We start from the raw sequence: 14,673 nt of genomic DNA on the forward strand, positions 1-14,673 counted from the left end.
AGAATTAATACATAATTTACAACAAATATACATTCCTTTAAGGCTCAAAAATCCGTAATCAGCAAAATCAGCAGACAATTCTGGAGACCCTGGCAGGTAAGTACTGGTGGGCTGCACCAGATCTGTCAAAGCATCTGAATCGCATTTTGTGCAAGCTGATGGTTTGCTCTATGATGGTTCTGGTGGAAATGTTGCTGGCATTGTAGCGCTCCTCAGCTTCGTTTGATGGCCTCCTCATTGGTGTCACTTGCCACTTTTTCAGGGGATAGCCCTTGTCTCCAAGTAGCCATCTGGAAAGTTGTGTCGGAGGATTGAAGAGCTGAGGCACAGTAGACTGCCATAGGATGAACGAGTCATGGCAACTGCCAGGTTACTTGGCACAAACATGCATAATGTTCTTCCTGTGGTTACACACCAGCTGGACGTTAAGGGAGTGGAAGCCCTTGCGGTTGACAAATACAGCTGGGTTGTGATGGGGTGCCCCAAGGGCCACATGTGTGCAGTCTATGACGCCCTGCATCCTTGGCAAGCCTGCTATCTTTGCAAAGCCAACCGCACATGTGGTTACACTTGCTTCATCCGTGGAGAAGTGGATGTAATTGTGCGTCTTTGCAAAGAGGGCATCGGTTACCTGTGTGATGCAAGTATGTGCAGCCGCCTGGGAGAAGCCGCTGATGTCTGCTGCTGATCCCTGGAAGGAGCCCAAAGCAAAGAAGTTGAGGACGGTGGTGACTTTGACAGCCACTGGTAAGGGGTGTCCATCTGCTCCTCGGGGCTCCAGGTGTTGGTGCAACAATGCACAGATGTCAGCGACTACCTCTCGCGAAAGTCTCAGCCTCCTTTGGCACTGCTGCTCAGTCATGTTGAGGAAGCTCATCCTCTGCCTGTAAACCCTGTGTTGGGGGTATCTCCTGCAGCGAGGTGCAGCCCTGCGCTGACGCCCTCTGCCCTGTGCAGCATCAGGTGGGTGGGGAGGAGGTTGGCGATCCTGTTGTTGCTGCTGCTGTCGCGGCTGCTCTTCCTCCGAATCTGAGGACCAGGATGAGAGGGTATAAATGGTTCCCATCCCGCTGGTATTCGCTCAGTTGAGGAAGAGATGTTATAAGCGCTAACTCAATGAGGTCAGAGGGTATTCCAAGGAGGTTGCAGTGCATATGGATCTCAGTTGAAACACTCACAAGCTCAATAGACCTGCAAAATGTGTTCCAAAACCTCAAAGCACAAAGTTCTGCCATCTGACAGTCAGCCATGTTGCAGGTCCACTTTTAAGCTGCAGGTGCAGCTGTCAACAATCCAGCGAGTTGCTGAACCCGACACAATCAGCTGGCGAGTTTGTCGCACAACGGAATCACGCTGAAAATATCTTAAAATGGGAGGAGCCTGGTAAAAAGGGATTATCTAGGCAGTTAACTAGCTGTTAACCGCCTTAAGTGCCTCTCCCGCCGTTTGGTGTCGGGTCTGATTGGGACTCGCAGACCCGACACTTTGCAAAGTTCTGTGGAGGCGGGATGGCGGCTGGTTAGCAATTCGCCGTTAATCATTTGGATTTTTGCTCCTGACCCGCCTCCAAACCCGCCCTCTGAGCGCCGGCAAAATCACAGCTTTTGTGTCCGTCTACACGGAAAAAGATGCAAAAAACTTCCTGGAAATAGTGGAGGACCAAGGCTCCAGTGAGAATGAGGAACGGAAAGAAATTAGTATTAGTAAAAAAGTAGTACTGGAGAAATTAATGGGACTGAAAGCCAATAAATCCCCTGGACCTGATGGCCTACATCCTAGGGGATTGGAAGAGGTGGCTATAGAGATAGTGGATGCATTGGTTGTCATTTTCCAAAATTCCATAGATTCTTAAACGGTTCCCGCAGATTGGAAGGTAGCAAATATAACCCCACTATTTAAGAAAGGAGGGAGAGAGAAAATGGGGAACTACAGACCAGTTAGCCTGACATCAGTAGTAGGGAAAATGCTAGAATCTATTATTAAGGATGTGGTTGATGCGCTATCAATTACTCATAAAAGACTGAGAGTTAAGAGAGTAACTAAAGGCTTTTATTAACAAAAGAATGAAGGTCTGCCTCGAGTGGTCGACCGGTCCAGAAATACAAAGGGCTGGGGAGCAGTCACCTTTATACTAGGACTTGTGGGAGGAGTCAGCCGAGGCATGTCCAGGCATGTACACAGTGGAATACAAACAGTAGTTTACCACATTCACCCCTTGTTTAAAATTGAGTCCGGCGGGGTGAAGTGTATTAAAAGTTAGTGTATTGGAGTCTCTCCGGAGGTCTTGTCTGCCGCTGTGATCGGCGTGGCGACGGCAGGGGTAGTGGAGCTTCCGGCGTCGAGTCCTGCGTGGGCTGTGGCACAGGCGTGTCGTCCTCGTAGATGTCGAGCAGGTCGCGGGGCCCAGGCCTGCCGTCTGCTGGGGCTGGATATCGGATCGTGGGGGGGGGTGGTAGTGAGTAGTGGGTTACTGCGGCCCCCGAGGGTGCAAGGTCTCTTATGGAGACTGTGTCCTCCCGCCCGTCCGGGTATGCAATGTAAGCATACTGGGGGTTGGCGTGGAGGAGGTCGACCCTCTCGACCAAGGGGTCCGTTTTATGGGTCCTCACGTGCCTTCTCAGTAGGACCGGCCCTGGGGACGTCAGCCATGGCGGGTAGCGATGTCCCCGATGTGGACTTCCTTGGGAAGACAAACATTTTCTCATGAGGGGTGGTGTTAGTGGCAGTGCAGAGCAGTGACCGAATAGAGTGGAGCGCATCGGGGAGCACATCCTGCCAGCGGGAGGTTGGAAGGTCCCTAGACTTTAAGGCTAGCAGGGCGGCCTTCCAAACTGTCGCATTTTCTCTTTCCACCTGTCCGTTCCCCGGGGGTTGTAACTGGTGGTCCTGCTTGTGGCAATACCCCTAGTTAGCAGGTACTGACGGAGTTCGTCGCTCATAAACGATGAGCCCCGGTCGCTATGGATATAGCTGGGGAAACCGAACAGGGTGAAGAGGTCGTTCAGACATTTAATGACCGTGGCACTGGTCATGTCCGGGCAGGGGATGGCGAACGGGAAACGGGAGTACTCATCAATAATATTGAGGAAGTACACATTGCGGTCGGAGGAGGGGAGAGGCCCTTTAAAATCAACGCTCAGGCGCTCGAAGGGGCGAGTGGCTTTTATCAGGTGGGCCCTGTCTGGTCTATAAAAGTGCGGTTTGCACTCAGCGCAGACTTGGCAGTTCCTGGTCATGGTCCTGACCTCCTCAATAGAGTAAGGCAGGTTGCGGGCCTTGATGAAGTGGAAGAACCTGGTGACCCCCGGGTGGCAGAGGTCATTGTGGAGGGCCCGCAGTCTATCGATCTGCGCGCTGGCGCAGGTGCCACGCGATAGCGCATCCGGGGGTTCATTGAGCTTCCCGGGCCGGTACAAGATCTCGTAATTGTAGGTGGAAAGTTCGATTCTCCACCTCAAGATCTTGTCATTTTTGATTTTGCCCCTCTGCTTGTTGTTAAACATGAAAGCAACTGAACGTTGGTCAGTGAGCAGGGTAAATCGTTTTCCGGCCAGGTAGTGCCTCCAATGACGCACAGCCTCCACAATCGCCTGGGCCTCCTTCTCAACAGCGGAGTGTCTGGTCTCCGGGCCTTGGAGGGTTCGTGAAAAGAAGGCCACGGGTCTCCCCGCCTGATTGAGGGTAGCGGCCAGGGCAAAGTCGGACGCGTCGCTTTCCACCTGGAAGGGGATGGATTCGTCCACTGCGTGCATGGTGGCTTTGGCAATGTCTTCCTTGATACGGTGGAAGGCTAAGCGGGCCTCTGCCGTCAAGGGAAAAGAGGTGGACTTGATCAGCGGATGGGCCTTGTCCGCATAGTAGGGGACCCACTGGGCATAATAGGAGAAAAACCCTAGGCACCTCTTCAGGGCCTTGAGGCAGTGGGGCAGTGGGAGTTCCATAAGGGGACGCATCCGGTCGGGGTCGGGGCCGATGACTCCGTGTTCCACAACACAGCCAAGGATGGCGAGGCGGTTTGTGCGGAATATACACTTCTCCTTGTTATATGTCAGGTTCAGGAGTTGGGCGGTGCGGAGGAATTTTTCGAGGTTTGCGTCATGGTCCTGCAAGTCACGGCCGCAGATGGTCACATTGTCCAGATATGGGAAAGTGGCCTGCAACGCATTTTGATCTACCATCCGGTCCATCTCTCTTTGGAAGACGGAGACCCCGTTGGTGACACCAAAGGGAACCCTAAGGAAGTGGTAGAGGCGGCCGTTTGCCTCAAAGGCAGTATACTGGCGGTCCTCAGGGCGGATAGGGAGCTGGTGGTACGCTGATTTCAGGTCAATGGTCGAGAAGACGCGGTACTGCGCGATCTGGTTGACCATATCAGCTATGCGGGGGAGTGGGTAAGCGTCCAGCAGGGTGTAGCGATTTATTGTCTGGCTGTAGTCGATGACCAGGCACTGCTTCTCGCCGGTCTTAACGACCACAACCTGGGCTCGCCAGGGGCTGGTGCTGCCCTCAATAATCCCTTCCTTCAGGAGCCGCTCCACTTCGGTTTTAATGAAAACCCTGTCCCCAGCACTGTATCGCCTGCTCTTTGTGGCGATGGGCTTACAGTCGGGGGTGAGGTTAGCAAACAGTGGGGGGAGGGTGACTCTGAGTGTGGAGAGGTTGCACCTGGTGTGCGGCGGGCAATTTGGGAGCTGCTGGCTGCGGACTGTGAGTGGGGGTAGGGGTCCACCGTACGCCATCGTAACACTTTTAAGGTGGCACTGAAAATCTAACCCCAGCAGGACGGCAGCGCAGAGGTCGGGCAGGACCAGAAGTTTAAAATGATCGTACACGGTCCCGTCTACTACGAGTGTCACTACGCAGTAGTCGCCGATGTCCGCCGACTGGGACTCGGAGGCCATAGAAATCCGCTGGTGCGCAGGCAGGACTGGGAGAGAGCAACGCCGCACCGTGTCGGGGTGGATGAAGCTCTCCGTGCTCCCAGAGTCAAAAAGGCAGATTGTATCGTGGCCATTTACCTTAATGTCCATTGTGGAACTGGCCAGCTGGTGCGGTCTCGCTTGCTCCAGTGTAACGGATGCCAGCGTAGGGGTCGGTGTGTCGCTGCGGGTATCAGATGAGGCGGTGTTGGGGGCCTGCTGCGTTCCGGCTGTCGTCCAAGATGGCGGCGTCCATGATCCCCATGTGGCTGGAGGCGTCCAAAATGGCTGCTGTACCGGTGGTTCGCACATGGCCGGGGAGGCCCAAGATGGCGGCCCGCATGGCCCACACGCGGCGCTGCTGGGGTTCGGGGTGGCTTTGGCCCTGCAGACGTTAGCGTAGTGTCCCTTCTTCCCGCAGCCCGAGCAGATCGCGTTTTTCGCCGGGCAGCGCGCTCTGGGGTGTTTTGCCTGGCCACAGAAGTAGCATTTCTGGCCTTGGGGCACTGCTGTCTGGCCTTGGGACACTGCTGCGGTAGTTGGGCCGTTGCTGGGGTGTGGCTGGGGTGGCAAGGCGCTATGAGGCGGTCCTACCGTGTCCCAGGCTGTCATTCCCCGCGGCGTCCACGGTGCAGAGGAGTAGGCATCCATGCCCCGGTAGGCTGCATCCAATGATAGTGCGAGTTCAGAGGCCTTGTTGAGGTCGAGGTCACTCTGCTCCAACAGTCGCTGTCGGGTGTAATTGGATCTGTGGCCCGCTACAAAAGCGTCCCGGATAAGTTCCTCCGTGTACACGGCGGCCTTTACATCCTTACAACCACAGGCCCGGCCAAGCACAGACAGTGCCTGAAGGTATTCCACGGTCGATTCCCCAGGTTGTTGTTTACGACTCCCCAGAAGGTGCCTGGCGTACACTTCGTTCACTGGGCGCGTGTACTGGTCCTTGAGGAGCTTGATAGCGTCCGCGTACGAGGTTGCGTCTTGGATGACCGAGTACACTCGGTGGTTCACTTTGGAGGTCAGGACACCCAGTTTGTCCTCGTCCGATTTGATTGCTGCGGAGGCGGTCAGGAATTTTTCAAAACACTTAAGCCAGTGAGTAAACTTGGTGGATGAGTCCGCCTCCCGATGATCTAAGTCCAGGCATGCTGGTGTGAGGATCTTCTCCGTTATAAAAATTTTGTTAATAAAATTGATGCGCTATCAATTACTCATAAAAGACTGAGAGTTAAGAGAGTAACTAAAGGCTTTTATTAACAAAAGAATGAAGGTCTGCCTCGAGTGGTCGACCGGTCCAGAAATACAAAGGGCTGGGGAGCAGTCACCTTTATACTAGGACCTGTGGGAGGAGTCAGCCGAGGCATGTCCAGGCATGTACACAGTGGAATACAAACAGTGGTTTACCACAGTGGTAACAGGGCACTTAGAAAATAATAATAGGATTGGGCAGAGTTAGCACGGATTTATGAAAGGGAAATCATATTTGACAAATCTGTTAGAGTTTTTTGAGGTTGTAACTAGCAGAATAGATAAGGGGGAACCAGTGGATGTGGTGTATTTGGATTTGGATAAGAAAGGAGGGAGACAGAAAGCAGGCAACTATCGATCAGTTAGCCTAACATCTGTCATTGGGAAAATAATGGAGTCTATCATTAAGGAAGTGATAGCAGAGTAGCGTTAAACGGGTCTTTTTCAGGATGGCAGGCTGTGACTAGTGGGGTACTGCATGGATCGGTGCTTGGGCCCCAGCTATTTACAATCTATATCAATGATTTGGATGAGGGGACTAAAGGTAACATTTCCAAATTTGCTGATGATACAAAGCTAGGTGGCAGTGTCAGTTGTGAAGAGGATGTGAAGAGACTTCAAGGGGATCTCGACAGGCTCAGTGAGTGGGTGAGAACATGGCTGATGGAATATAATGTGGATAAATGTGAAGTTATCCACTTTGGTAGAAAAAACAGAAAGTCAGAGTATTTCCTAAATGGTGAAAGATTGGGGAATGCAGATGCTCAAAGGGACCTGGGTGTCCTTGTACATCAGTCACTGAAAGTGAATGTGCAGGTGCTGCAAGCCATTAGGAAGGCAAATGGTATGCTGGCCTTCATTACAAGAGGATTTGAGTACAGGAGTAAAGAAGTCTTACTCCAATTATATAGGGCCTTGGTGAGACCACACCTGGAGTACTGTGTACAATTTTGGTCTCCTTGCCTAAGGAAGGATATACTTGCCATAGAGGGAGTGCAACGAAGGTTCACGAGATTGATTCCTGGGATGGCGGGACTGTCGTATGAGAAGAGATTGAGTAAACTTGGCCTGTATTCTCTTGAATTCAGAAGAATGAGAGGGGATCTCATTGAAGCATACAAAATTATTACAGGGCTTGATAGGCTGGATGCTGGGAGAATGTTTCCCTTGGCTGGGGAATCTAGAACCAGTGGCCACAGCCTCAAGATAAGGGTAGGCCATTCAGGACTGAGATGAGAAGAAATTTCTTCACACAGAGGGTGGTGAATCTTTGGAATTCTCTACCCCAGAGAGCTGTGGAGGCTCAGTCATTGGGTATATTCAAAACAGAAGTCGATAGATTTCTGACTAGTAAGGGCATCAAGGGATATGGCGATAGGGCCGGTGAATGGAGTTGGGGCAGAAGATCAGCCATGATCTCATTGAATGGCGGAGCAGGCTCGAGGGGCCGAATGGCCTACTCCTGCTCCTATTTCTTATGTTCTTATGTTCTTATGAGATCGTTTCCATAATCTACAGTTCACTCTAGAATTTTAATTAGTGATGTTAAAATCATTGCTTTCTACAACAAATAAATATATTGAAAACAATTCTAATCAAAGACACAGTGCTCTTTGCTCCAAGAGGTCTCCACACTCCTAAGACCGAGTAACTTGCTATTCCTCATTTAGTTCTCCAAGTTGTGCTGGATGTAGTCCGACAAGTTTGCGAGTTGGGACTGAAGTTCCTGCTGAATGCTGTCTGCATTCAAGCCAAAACTCCCTCGAATGTACTCCACATTCTGGCCGACCACTTTGTTCACTTTGTAGGGAGCCGTGCTCTGATTGAACGCCTTGACTATCTGGTTGATTTTGCTGTAGAGATCTTTGCTGTATTGGTCCAGACCTTGGTTCACGCGTCCCACTTTCTCGATGAGCTTTTCTTTCACTCCTGTGATGTAAGGGACCAGCTTTTGCTTCAGGACTTCCACATTCTCATTAACCTTTGCCTGTATCCCCTCACCATATGACGCAGCCTTCTGGCTCGTTACACCAAGCTGTTGGATCACCTTGACCGTGGCATCTGAGACAGTGGGAAACACCCTATTGAGCAGCTCCTTGATTTTCTGGTCAAGCCTGCTGCGGATCTGCTCAGATATATTCTGGTTGACATTAACCACATTTTCATAGTTCTGGAGATGGAGTTCATCAGTGAGTGGAGTCAGAACATCCCTCGGGTTCCTTGTGTTGTCTTCTAGCTTGGCCTGAAGCTCTTTGGTGTAGGGAGTCAACATCTGGCGAAGTTCCTCAGCGTTGTTGTTCGGCTGGTGGCGGGGTTCTTCAGCGGAAGGTGTCAGCTTCTGATGAAACTCTGGAATGTTCCTGCTGACCTTCTGGTGCACCCCATCAGCGACAGGAGAAAGTTTCGCCCTCAGGCCTTCCAGCAACTGCTTGATCTGCTGGCGATGGTTCTCAACATCTTCTGTCACCTTCACAGGATAGTCGTCTGGGACAGGAGTCAGCTGCTGCAGGTTGTCCTTTATAAGATAACTGGAAGTGCAAATAGAGAAAAGGTGATTTATTACATAGATAGAATAGGAAAACACATTTTGTTTGAGAGCTTTTTGGTGAATGGATTCTTGGCGAAGATTGGTGAAGAAGCAGAGCAGTGAAATGGCGAGAAACGATGAGGACAGTGAACCAGACATAGCTCCCGACCTCATTACAGCCTTGGTCCAAACATGGACAAAGGAGCTGAATTCCAGAGGTGAGGTGAGGGTGACTGCCCTTGACATCAAGGCAGCATTTGACCGAGTCTGGCATCAAGGAGCCCTAGTAAAACTAAAGTCAGTGGGAATCGGGGAGGGGAAACGCTCCACTGGCTGGAGTCATACCTAGCACAAGGGAAGATGGTTGTGGTGGTTGAAGTTCAATCATCACAGCCCCAGGACATCGTTGCAGGAGTTCCTCAGGGCAGTGTCCTAGTCCCAACCATCTTCAGCTGCTTCATCAATGATCTTCCCTCCAAAATAAGGTCAGAAGTGGGGATGTTTGCTGATGACTGCACAGTGTTCAGCGCCATTCACAACTCCTCAGATAATGAAGCAGTCCATGCCCGCATGCAACAAGACCTGGACGACGTTCAGGCTTGGGCTGATAAGTGGCAGGTAACGTTCGCACCACAGAAGTGCCAGGCAATGACTATCTCCAACAAGCTAGAGTCTAACCACTGCCCCTTGACATTCAACGGCGTTACCATCGCCGAATCCCCCACCATCAACATCCTGGGGGTCACCATTAACCGGAAACTTAACTGGACCAGCCACATAAATACTGTGGCAACAAGAGCAGCTCAGAGGCTAGGTATTCTGCGGTGAGTGTCTCACCTCCAGACTCCCCAAAGCCTTTCCACCATCTACAAGGCACAAGTAAGGAGTGTGATGGAATACTCTCCACTTGCCTGGATGAGTGCAGCCCCAACAACACTCAAGAAGCTCGACACCATTCAGGATAAAGCAGCCCGCTTGATTGGCACTCCATCCACCACCTTCAACATTCACTCCCTCCACCACCAGCGCACCGTGGCTGCAGTGTGTACCATCTACAAGATGCCCTGCAGCAACTCACCAAGGCTTCTTCGACAGCACCTCCCAAACCCGTGACCTCTTCCACCTAGAAGGACAAGGGCAGCAGGCGCATGGGAACACCACCACCTCCAAGTTCCCCTCCAAGTCACACACCATCCTGACTTAGAAATATATCACCGATCCTTCATCGTCGTGGGATCAAAATCCGGGGACTCCCTCCCTAACAGCACCGTGGGAGTACCTTCACCACACGGACTGCAGCGGTTCAAGAAAGTGGCCCACCACCACCTTCTCGAGGGCAACAAGGGATGGGCAATAAATGCTGGCCTTGCCAGCGACGCCCACATCCCATAAACAAATAAAACAAGTTAGAGTGGGCTCGGGTAGTATTGGCCTCTCGTTCCAGGAATGGGGTAATCAGACATACCCAGTCACACCCATCTCACAGCACTGCTGGGGACATTTTTTGGTCATGTGATTCCCTTCGTTTCTGTAATTATTTTATGCTCTTGTTTGTAGTTGAATGGTCGACAGCCACTGGCTCATGGGTCACTGTCCACTGGCTGACCATTGAGGTGGTGGTCCTCCCTGTAGCTCCTCACCTTCCACTCAATACCCCCTCCCCCGATTCAGTTCAAGCACTCCGCAAAGTCCGATTGATTCGTGTCGATCCCAGCCCAATAGCATTAGGAATTAACCTTTCAATGACCTTTCTTCATTTAATATTTTCCTGAGCCGCCATTTCATGCCATGCCCCAGGAGCCTGACCGGTACTGACGGCGCCACCTGTTACTCACCTGAGTCGTTGGCCAATTTCCGAGCCCTGGATCTGATCTACGCCATCCTCGGCATCGTTGGTCAATTGGCTGATGTCACCCCAGAAGGCATCTCGGCCCTGATCTCCATTGACATCAACCCGGGGGCCTATAGGGAGGAAGGAAATGATAGGATCAGAGTGGGAACAGAAGAAGAACATTCAATGAATCTACTGTTCATTTCACAGACAAGCGGCTTGTGGTGGTTTGAGGTTCTTGTTTCAGAACTGGTTCTGTTGACCTCCTGGAACCAAGGCCCTTTGCCCCAGCCGGTGAGCTCCCACGATGACTTCCCCAATACTCCGGGTCCCAGGCAATTCCACATCATGGCTACTGTCAAGTGAGGTCTGAATAGAAATGTGTCCCGATTGGGAGCGGCAGCTTGTAAGAACTGAAGTGTAAAAAATTACCTCGCGTAGAATCGCGAAACAGGAGGCATTGGATCGATCGCCCATTACACACCCGCCCGTTACACAACCGCCCGTTATACACCCGTCCGTTACACACCCGCCCGTTCCCGCCCGTTACACACCCGCCCATTAAACGCCCGCCCGTTATACACCCGCCCGTTACAGACACGCCCATTACACAACCGCCCGTTATACACCCGCCCATTATATACCTGCCCTCCAACAACTTTGTGCTAGGTATGACTCCAGCCAGTGGAGATTTTTCCCCCTAATTCCCATTGACTTCAGTTTTACTAGGACTCCTTGATGCCACACTCGGTCAAATGCTGCCTTGATGTCAAGGGCAGTCACTCTCACCTCACCTCTGGAATTCTCTGAGATCAATTGTAAAGCCACAGCTGATATCAGAAGCTCAGTACTGACCAGTTAGGACAGGGCGATGGGAACAGGGCGATGGGAACAGGGCGATGGGACAGGGCGATGCGACAGGGCGATGGGAACAGGGCGATGGGAACAGGGCGATGGGACAGGGCGATGGGAACAGGGCGATGGGAACAGGGCGATGGGACAGGGCGATAGGACAGGGCGATAGGACAGGGCGATGGGAACAGGGCGATGGGACAGGGCGATGGGACAGGGCGATGGGACAGGGCGATGGGAACAGGGCGATGGGAACAGGGCGATGGGACAGGGCGATGGGACAGGGTGATGGGACAGGGCGATGGGAACAGGGCGATGGGAACAGGGTGATGGGAACAGGGCGATGGGACAGGGCGATGGGAACAGGGCGATGGGAACAGGGCGATGGGAACAGGGCAATGGGACAGGGCGATGCGACAGGGCAATGGGAACAGGGCAATGGGAACAGGGCGATGGGACAGGGCGATAGGACAGGGCGATGGGACAGGGCGATGGGAACAGGGCGATGGGACAGGGCGATGGGAACAGGGCGATGGGAACAGGGCGATGGGACAGGGCGATAGGACAGGGCGATAGGACAGGGCGATGGGAACAGGGCGATGGGACAGGGCGATGGGACAGGGCGATGGGACAGGGCGATGGGAACAGGGCGATGGGAACAGGGCGATGGGACAGGGCGATGGGACAGGGTGATGGGACAGGGCGATGGGAACAGGGCGATGGGAACAGGGCGATGGGAACAGGGCGATGGGACAGGGCGATGGGAACAGGGCGATGGGAACAGGGCGATGCGACAGGGCGATGGGAACAGGGCAATGGGAACAGGGCGATGGGACAGGGCGATAGGACAGGGCGATGGGACAGGGCGATGGGAGCAGGGCGATGGGACAGGGCGATGGAACAGGGCGATGGAACAGGGCGATGGGACAGGGCGATGGGAACAGGGCGATGGGACAGGGCGATAGGACAGGGCGATGGGACAGGGCGATGGGACAGGGCGATGGGAATAGCGTGATGGGAACAGGGCGATGGGAATAGGGTGATGGGAACAGGGCAAGGGGAACAGGGCAAGGGGAACAGGGCGATGGGAACAGGGCGTTGGGACAGGGCGATGGGACAGGGCGATGGGAACAGGGCGATGGGAACAGGATGATGAGACTGGGTGATGGGAACAGGGAGATGGGACAGGGAGATGGGACAGGGCGATGGGACTGGGAAATGGGACAGGATGATAAGACTGGGTGATGGGAACAGGGAGATGGGAATAGGGCGATGGGAACAGGGCGATGGGAACAGGGCGATGGGAATAGGGCGATGAGAATAGGGCGATGATTTTGATTTGGTTTCTAGTGGTTCCGAGACAAGGACAAAAACCCGCCCTTAGAGCAGGCTTCACATTAAATAATGAGAGGAATGTAAAAGACACCAACCTGAGACTGTGAGGACGATTAAAACCATAATTGTTGCCTTGAGAAACATGGTCAATGTTTCAAGCTACGTTCAATCTCTGGAAGTATATGAAGAGCTGCTTTCGACTGATATTTAACTCCCAAAACCGTAATAATTTATTATTCTGTCTGTTTGAAGGAATGTTACTCATTAACAGATCAAAAACTTAATGGTTTTGACCTTCCAATGTATTTTGTAAATTCATTTATGGGATGTGGGCGTCACTAGCAAGGCCAGAATTGCCCTTGAGAAGGTGGTGAACTGCTTCCTGAACTGCTGCAGTCCGTGTGGTGAAGGTACTTCCACAGCTCTGTTAGGGAGGGAGTTCCAGGATTTTGACCCGGCGACGATGAAGGATCGGCCGATATATTTCCAACTCGGGATGGTGTGTGACTTGGAGGGGATCTTGGAGGTGGTGGTGTTCCCATGCGCCTGCTGCCCTTGTCCTTCTAGTTGGAAGAGGTCGCAGGTTTGGGAGGTGCTGCCGAAGAAGCCTTGGCGAGTTGCTGCAGTGCATCTTGTAGATGGTACACACTGCAGCCACGGTGCGCTGGTGGTGGAGGGAGTGAATGTTTAAGGTGGTGGATGGGTTGCCAGTCAGGGGGACAGGTTAATCCTGGATTCAACCCAAGCTTGAATGTTGTCCAGGTCTTGCTGCATGTGGGCATGGACTGCTTCATTATCTGGGGAGTTGTGAATGGCGCTGAACACTGTGCAATCATCAGCAAACATCTCCACTTCTGACCCTATGATGGAGGGATGGTCATTGATGAAGCAGCTAAAGATGGTTGGGCCGAGGACACTGCCCTGAGGAACTCCTGCAGTGATGTCCTGGGGCTGAGATTATTGACCTCCAACAACCACAACCATCTTATTTTTTGCTAGGTATGACTCCAGCCAGTGGAGAGTTTCCCCCCCTGATTCCCATTGACTTCGATTTTACTAGGGCTCCTTAATGCCACACTCGGTCAAATGCTGTCTTGTTGGGGCCTCAACTATTTACAGTATTCATTAACAAATTAGTTGATGGCATATATCCAAATTTGCCGATGACACAAAGATAGGCGGCATTGTGGGTAGTGTAGATGAAAGAATAAAATTACAAAGGGATATTGACAGATTCAGTGAATGGGCAAAACTGTGGCAAATGGATTTCAATGTAAACAAATGTGAGGTCATCCACTTTGGCCCGAAAAAGGATAGAACAGGGTACTTAAATGATGAAAAGCTAAAAACAGTGGTGGTCCAAAGAGACTCGGGGGGTCCAGCTACAGAGAACATTAAAATATCATGAACAGGTACAGAAAATAATCAAAAAGGCTAACCTTTATATCTAGAGGACTAGAGTACAAGGGGGTAGAAGTTATGCTGCAGCTGTACAAAACCCTGGTCAGACCACACCTGGAGCACTGGGAGCAGTTCTGGGCACCACACCTTAGGAAGGATATATTGGCCTTGGAGGGAGGGCAGCAAATTAGGGTTTTATTCCCTAGAATTAGACGGCTAAGGTGTGATCTGATCTAATTTTCATGATATTAAGCAGAACAGATAGGGTAGATAGAGAGAAACTATTTCCGCTGGTTGGGGATTCTAGGACTAGGAGATATAATCTAAAAATTAGAGCCCGACCTTTCAGGAGTGAAATTAGGAAACACTTCATAAGAACATAAGAGCATAAGAAATAGGAGCAGGAGTCGGCTATACGGCCCCTCGAGCCTGCTCCGCCATTCAATAAGATCATGGCTGATCATCGACCTCACTCCACTTTCCCGCAAAGGGTGGTAGAAGTTTGGAACGCTCTACCACAAAGTGGCAAATGATGCTAGATCAATTGTTAATTTTAAATC

At 51.9% G+C, this 14,673-nt stretch overlaps 1 protein-coding gene across 1 annotated transcript; it reads right to left on the minus strand.

The window, feature by feature from the left end:
• Positions 1-7,781: 7,781 nt before the first annotated feature.
• Positions 7,782-12,856, minus strand: LOC147100201 (uncharacterized). The gene is made up of 3 exons (XM_085968245.1): positions 12,808-12,856; positions 10,530-10,656; positions 7,782-8,695 (listed from the first exon to the last, which is right to left on the minus strand). The coding sequence occupies exons 1-3, from the start codon at positions 12,854-12,856 to the stop codon at positions 7,834-7,836; spliced, it is 1,038 nt and encodes a 345-aa protein (XP_085824371.1). The 3' UTR covers positions 7,782-7,833.
• Between the last annotated feature and the right edge of the window lie 1,817 nt (positions 12,857-14,673).

The sequence above is a fragment of the Somniosus microcephalus genome, chromosome 26 (genome assembly GCF_052327205.1).
Source record: "Somniosus microcephalus isolate GS21.2 chromosome 26, FLI_Smic_1.0, whole genome shotgun sequence".
Classification (NCBI taxonomy): Eukaryota; Metazoa; Chordata; class Chondrichthyes; order Squaliformes; family Somniosidae; genus Somniosus; species Somniosus microcephalus.

What these genes read in the sequence shown, in the direction of transcription:
- LOC147100201 (XM_085968245.1), bottom strand. Translation starts at nt 12,856, where the DNA reads ATGTTTCTCAAGGCAACAATTATGGTTTTAATCGTCCTCACAGTCTCA. An exon ending in AATCGTCCTCACAGTCTCAG is followed by an intron (nt 10,657 to 12,807) that starts GTTGGTGTCTTT and finishes TCCTCCCTATAG; the next exon opens with GCCCCCGGGTTGATGTCAAT. An exon ending in GAAATTGGCCAACGACTCAG is followed by an intron (nt 8,696 to 10,529) that starts GTGAGTAACAGG and finishes TTGCACTTCCAG; the next exon opens with TTATCTTATAAAGGACAACC.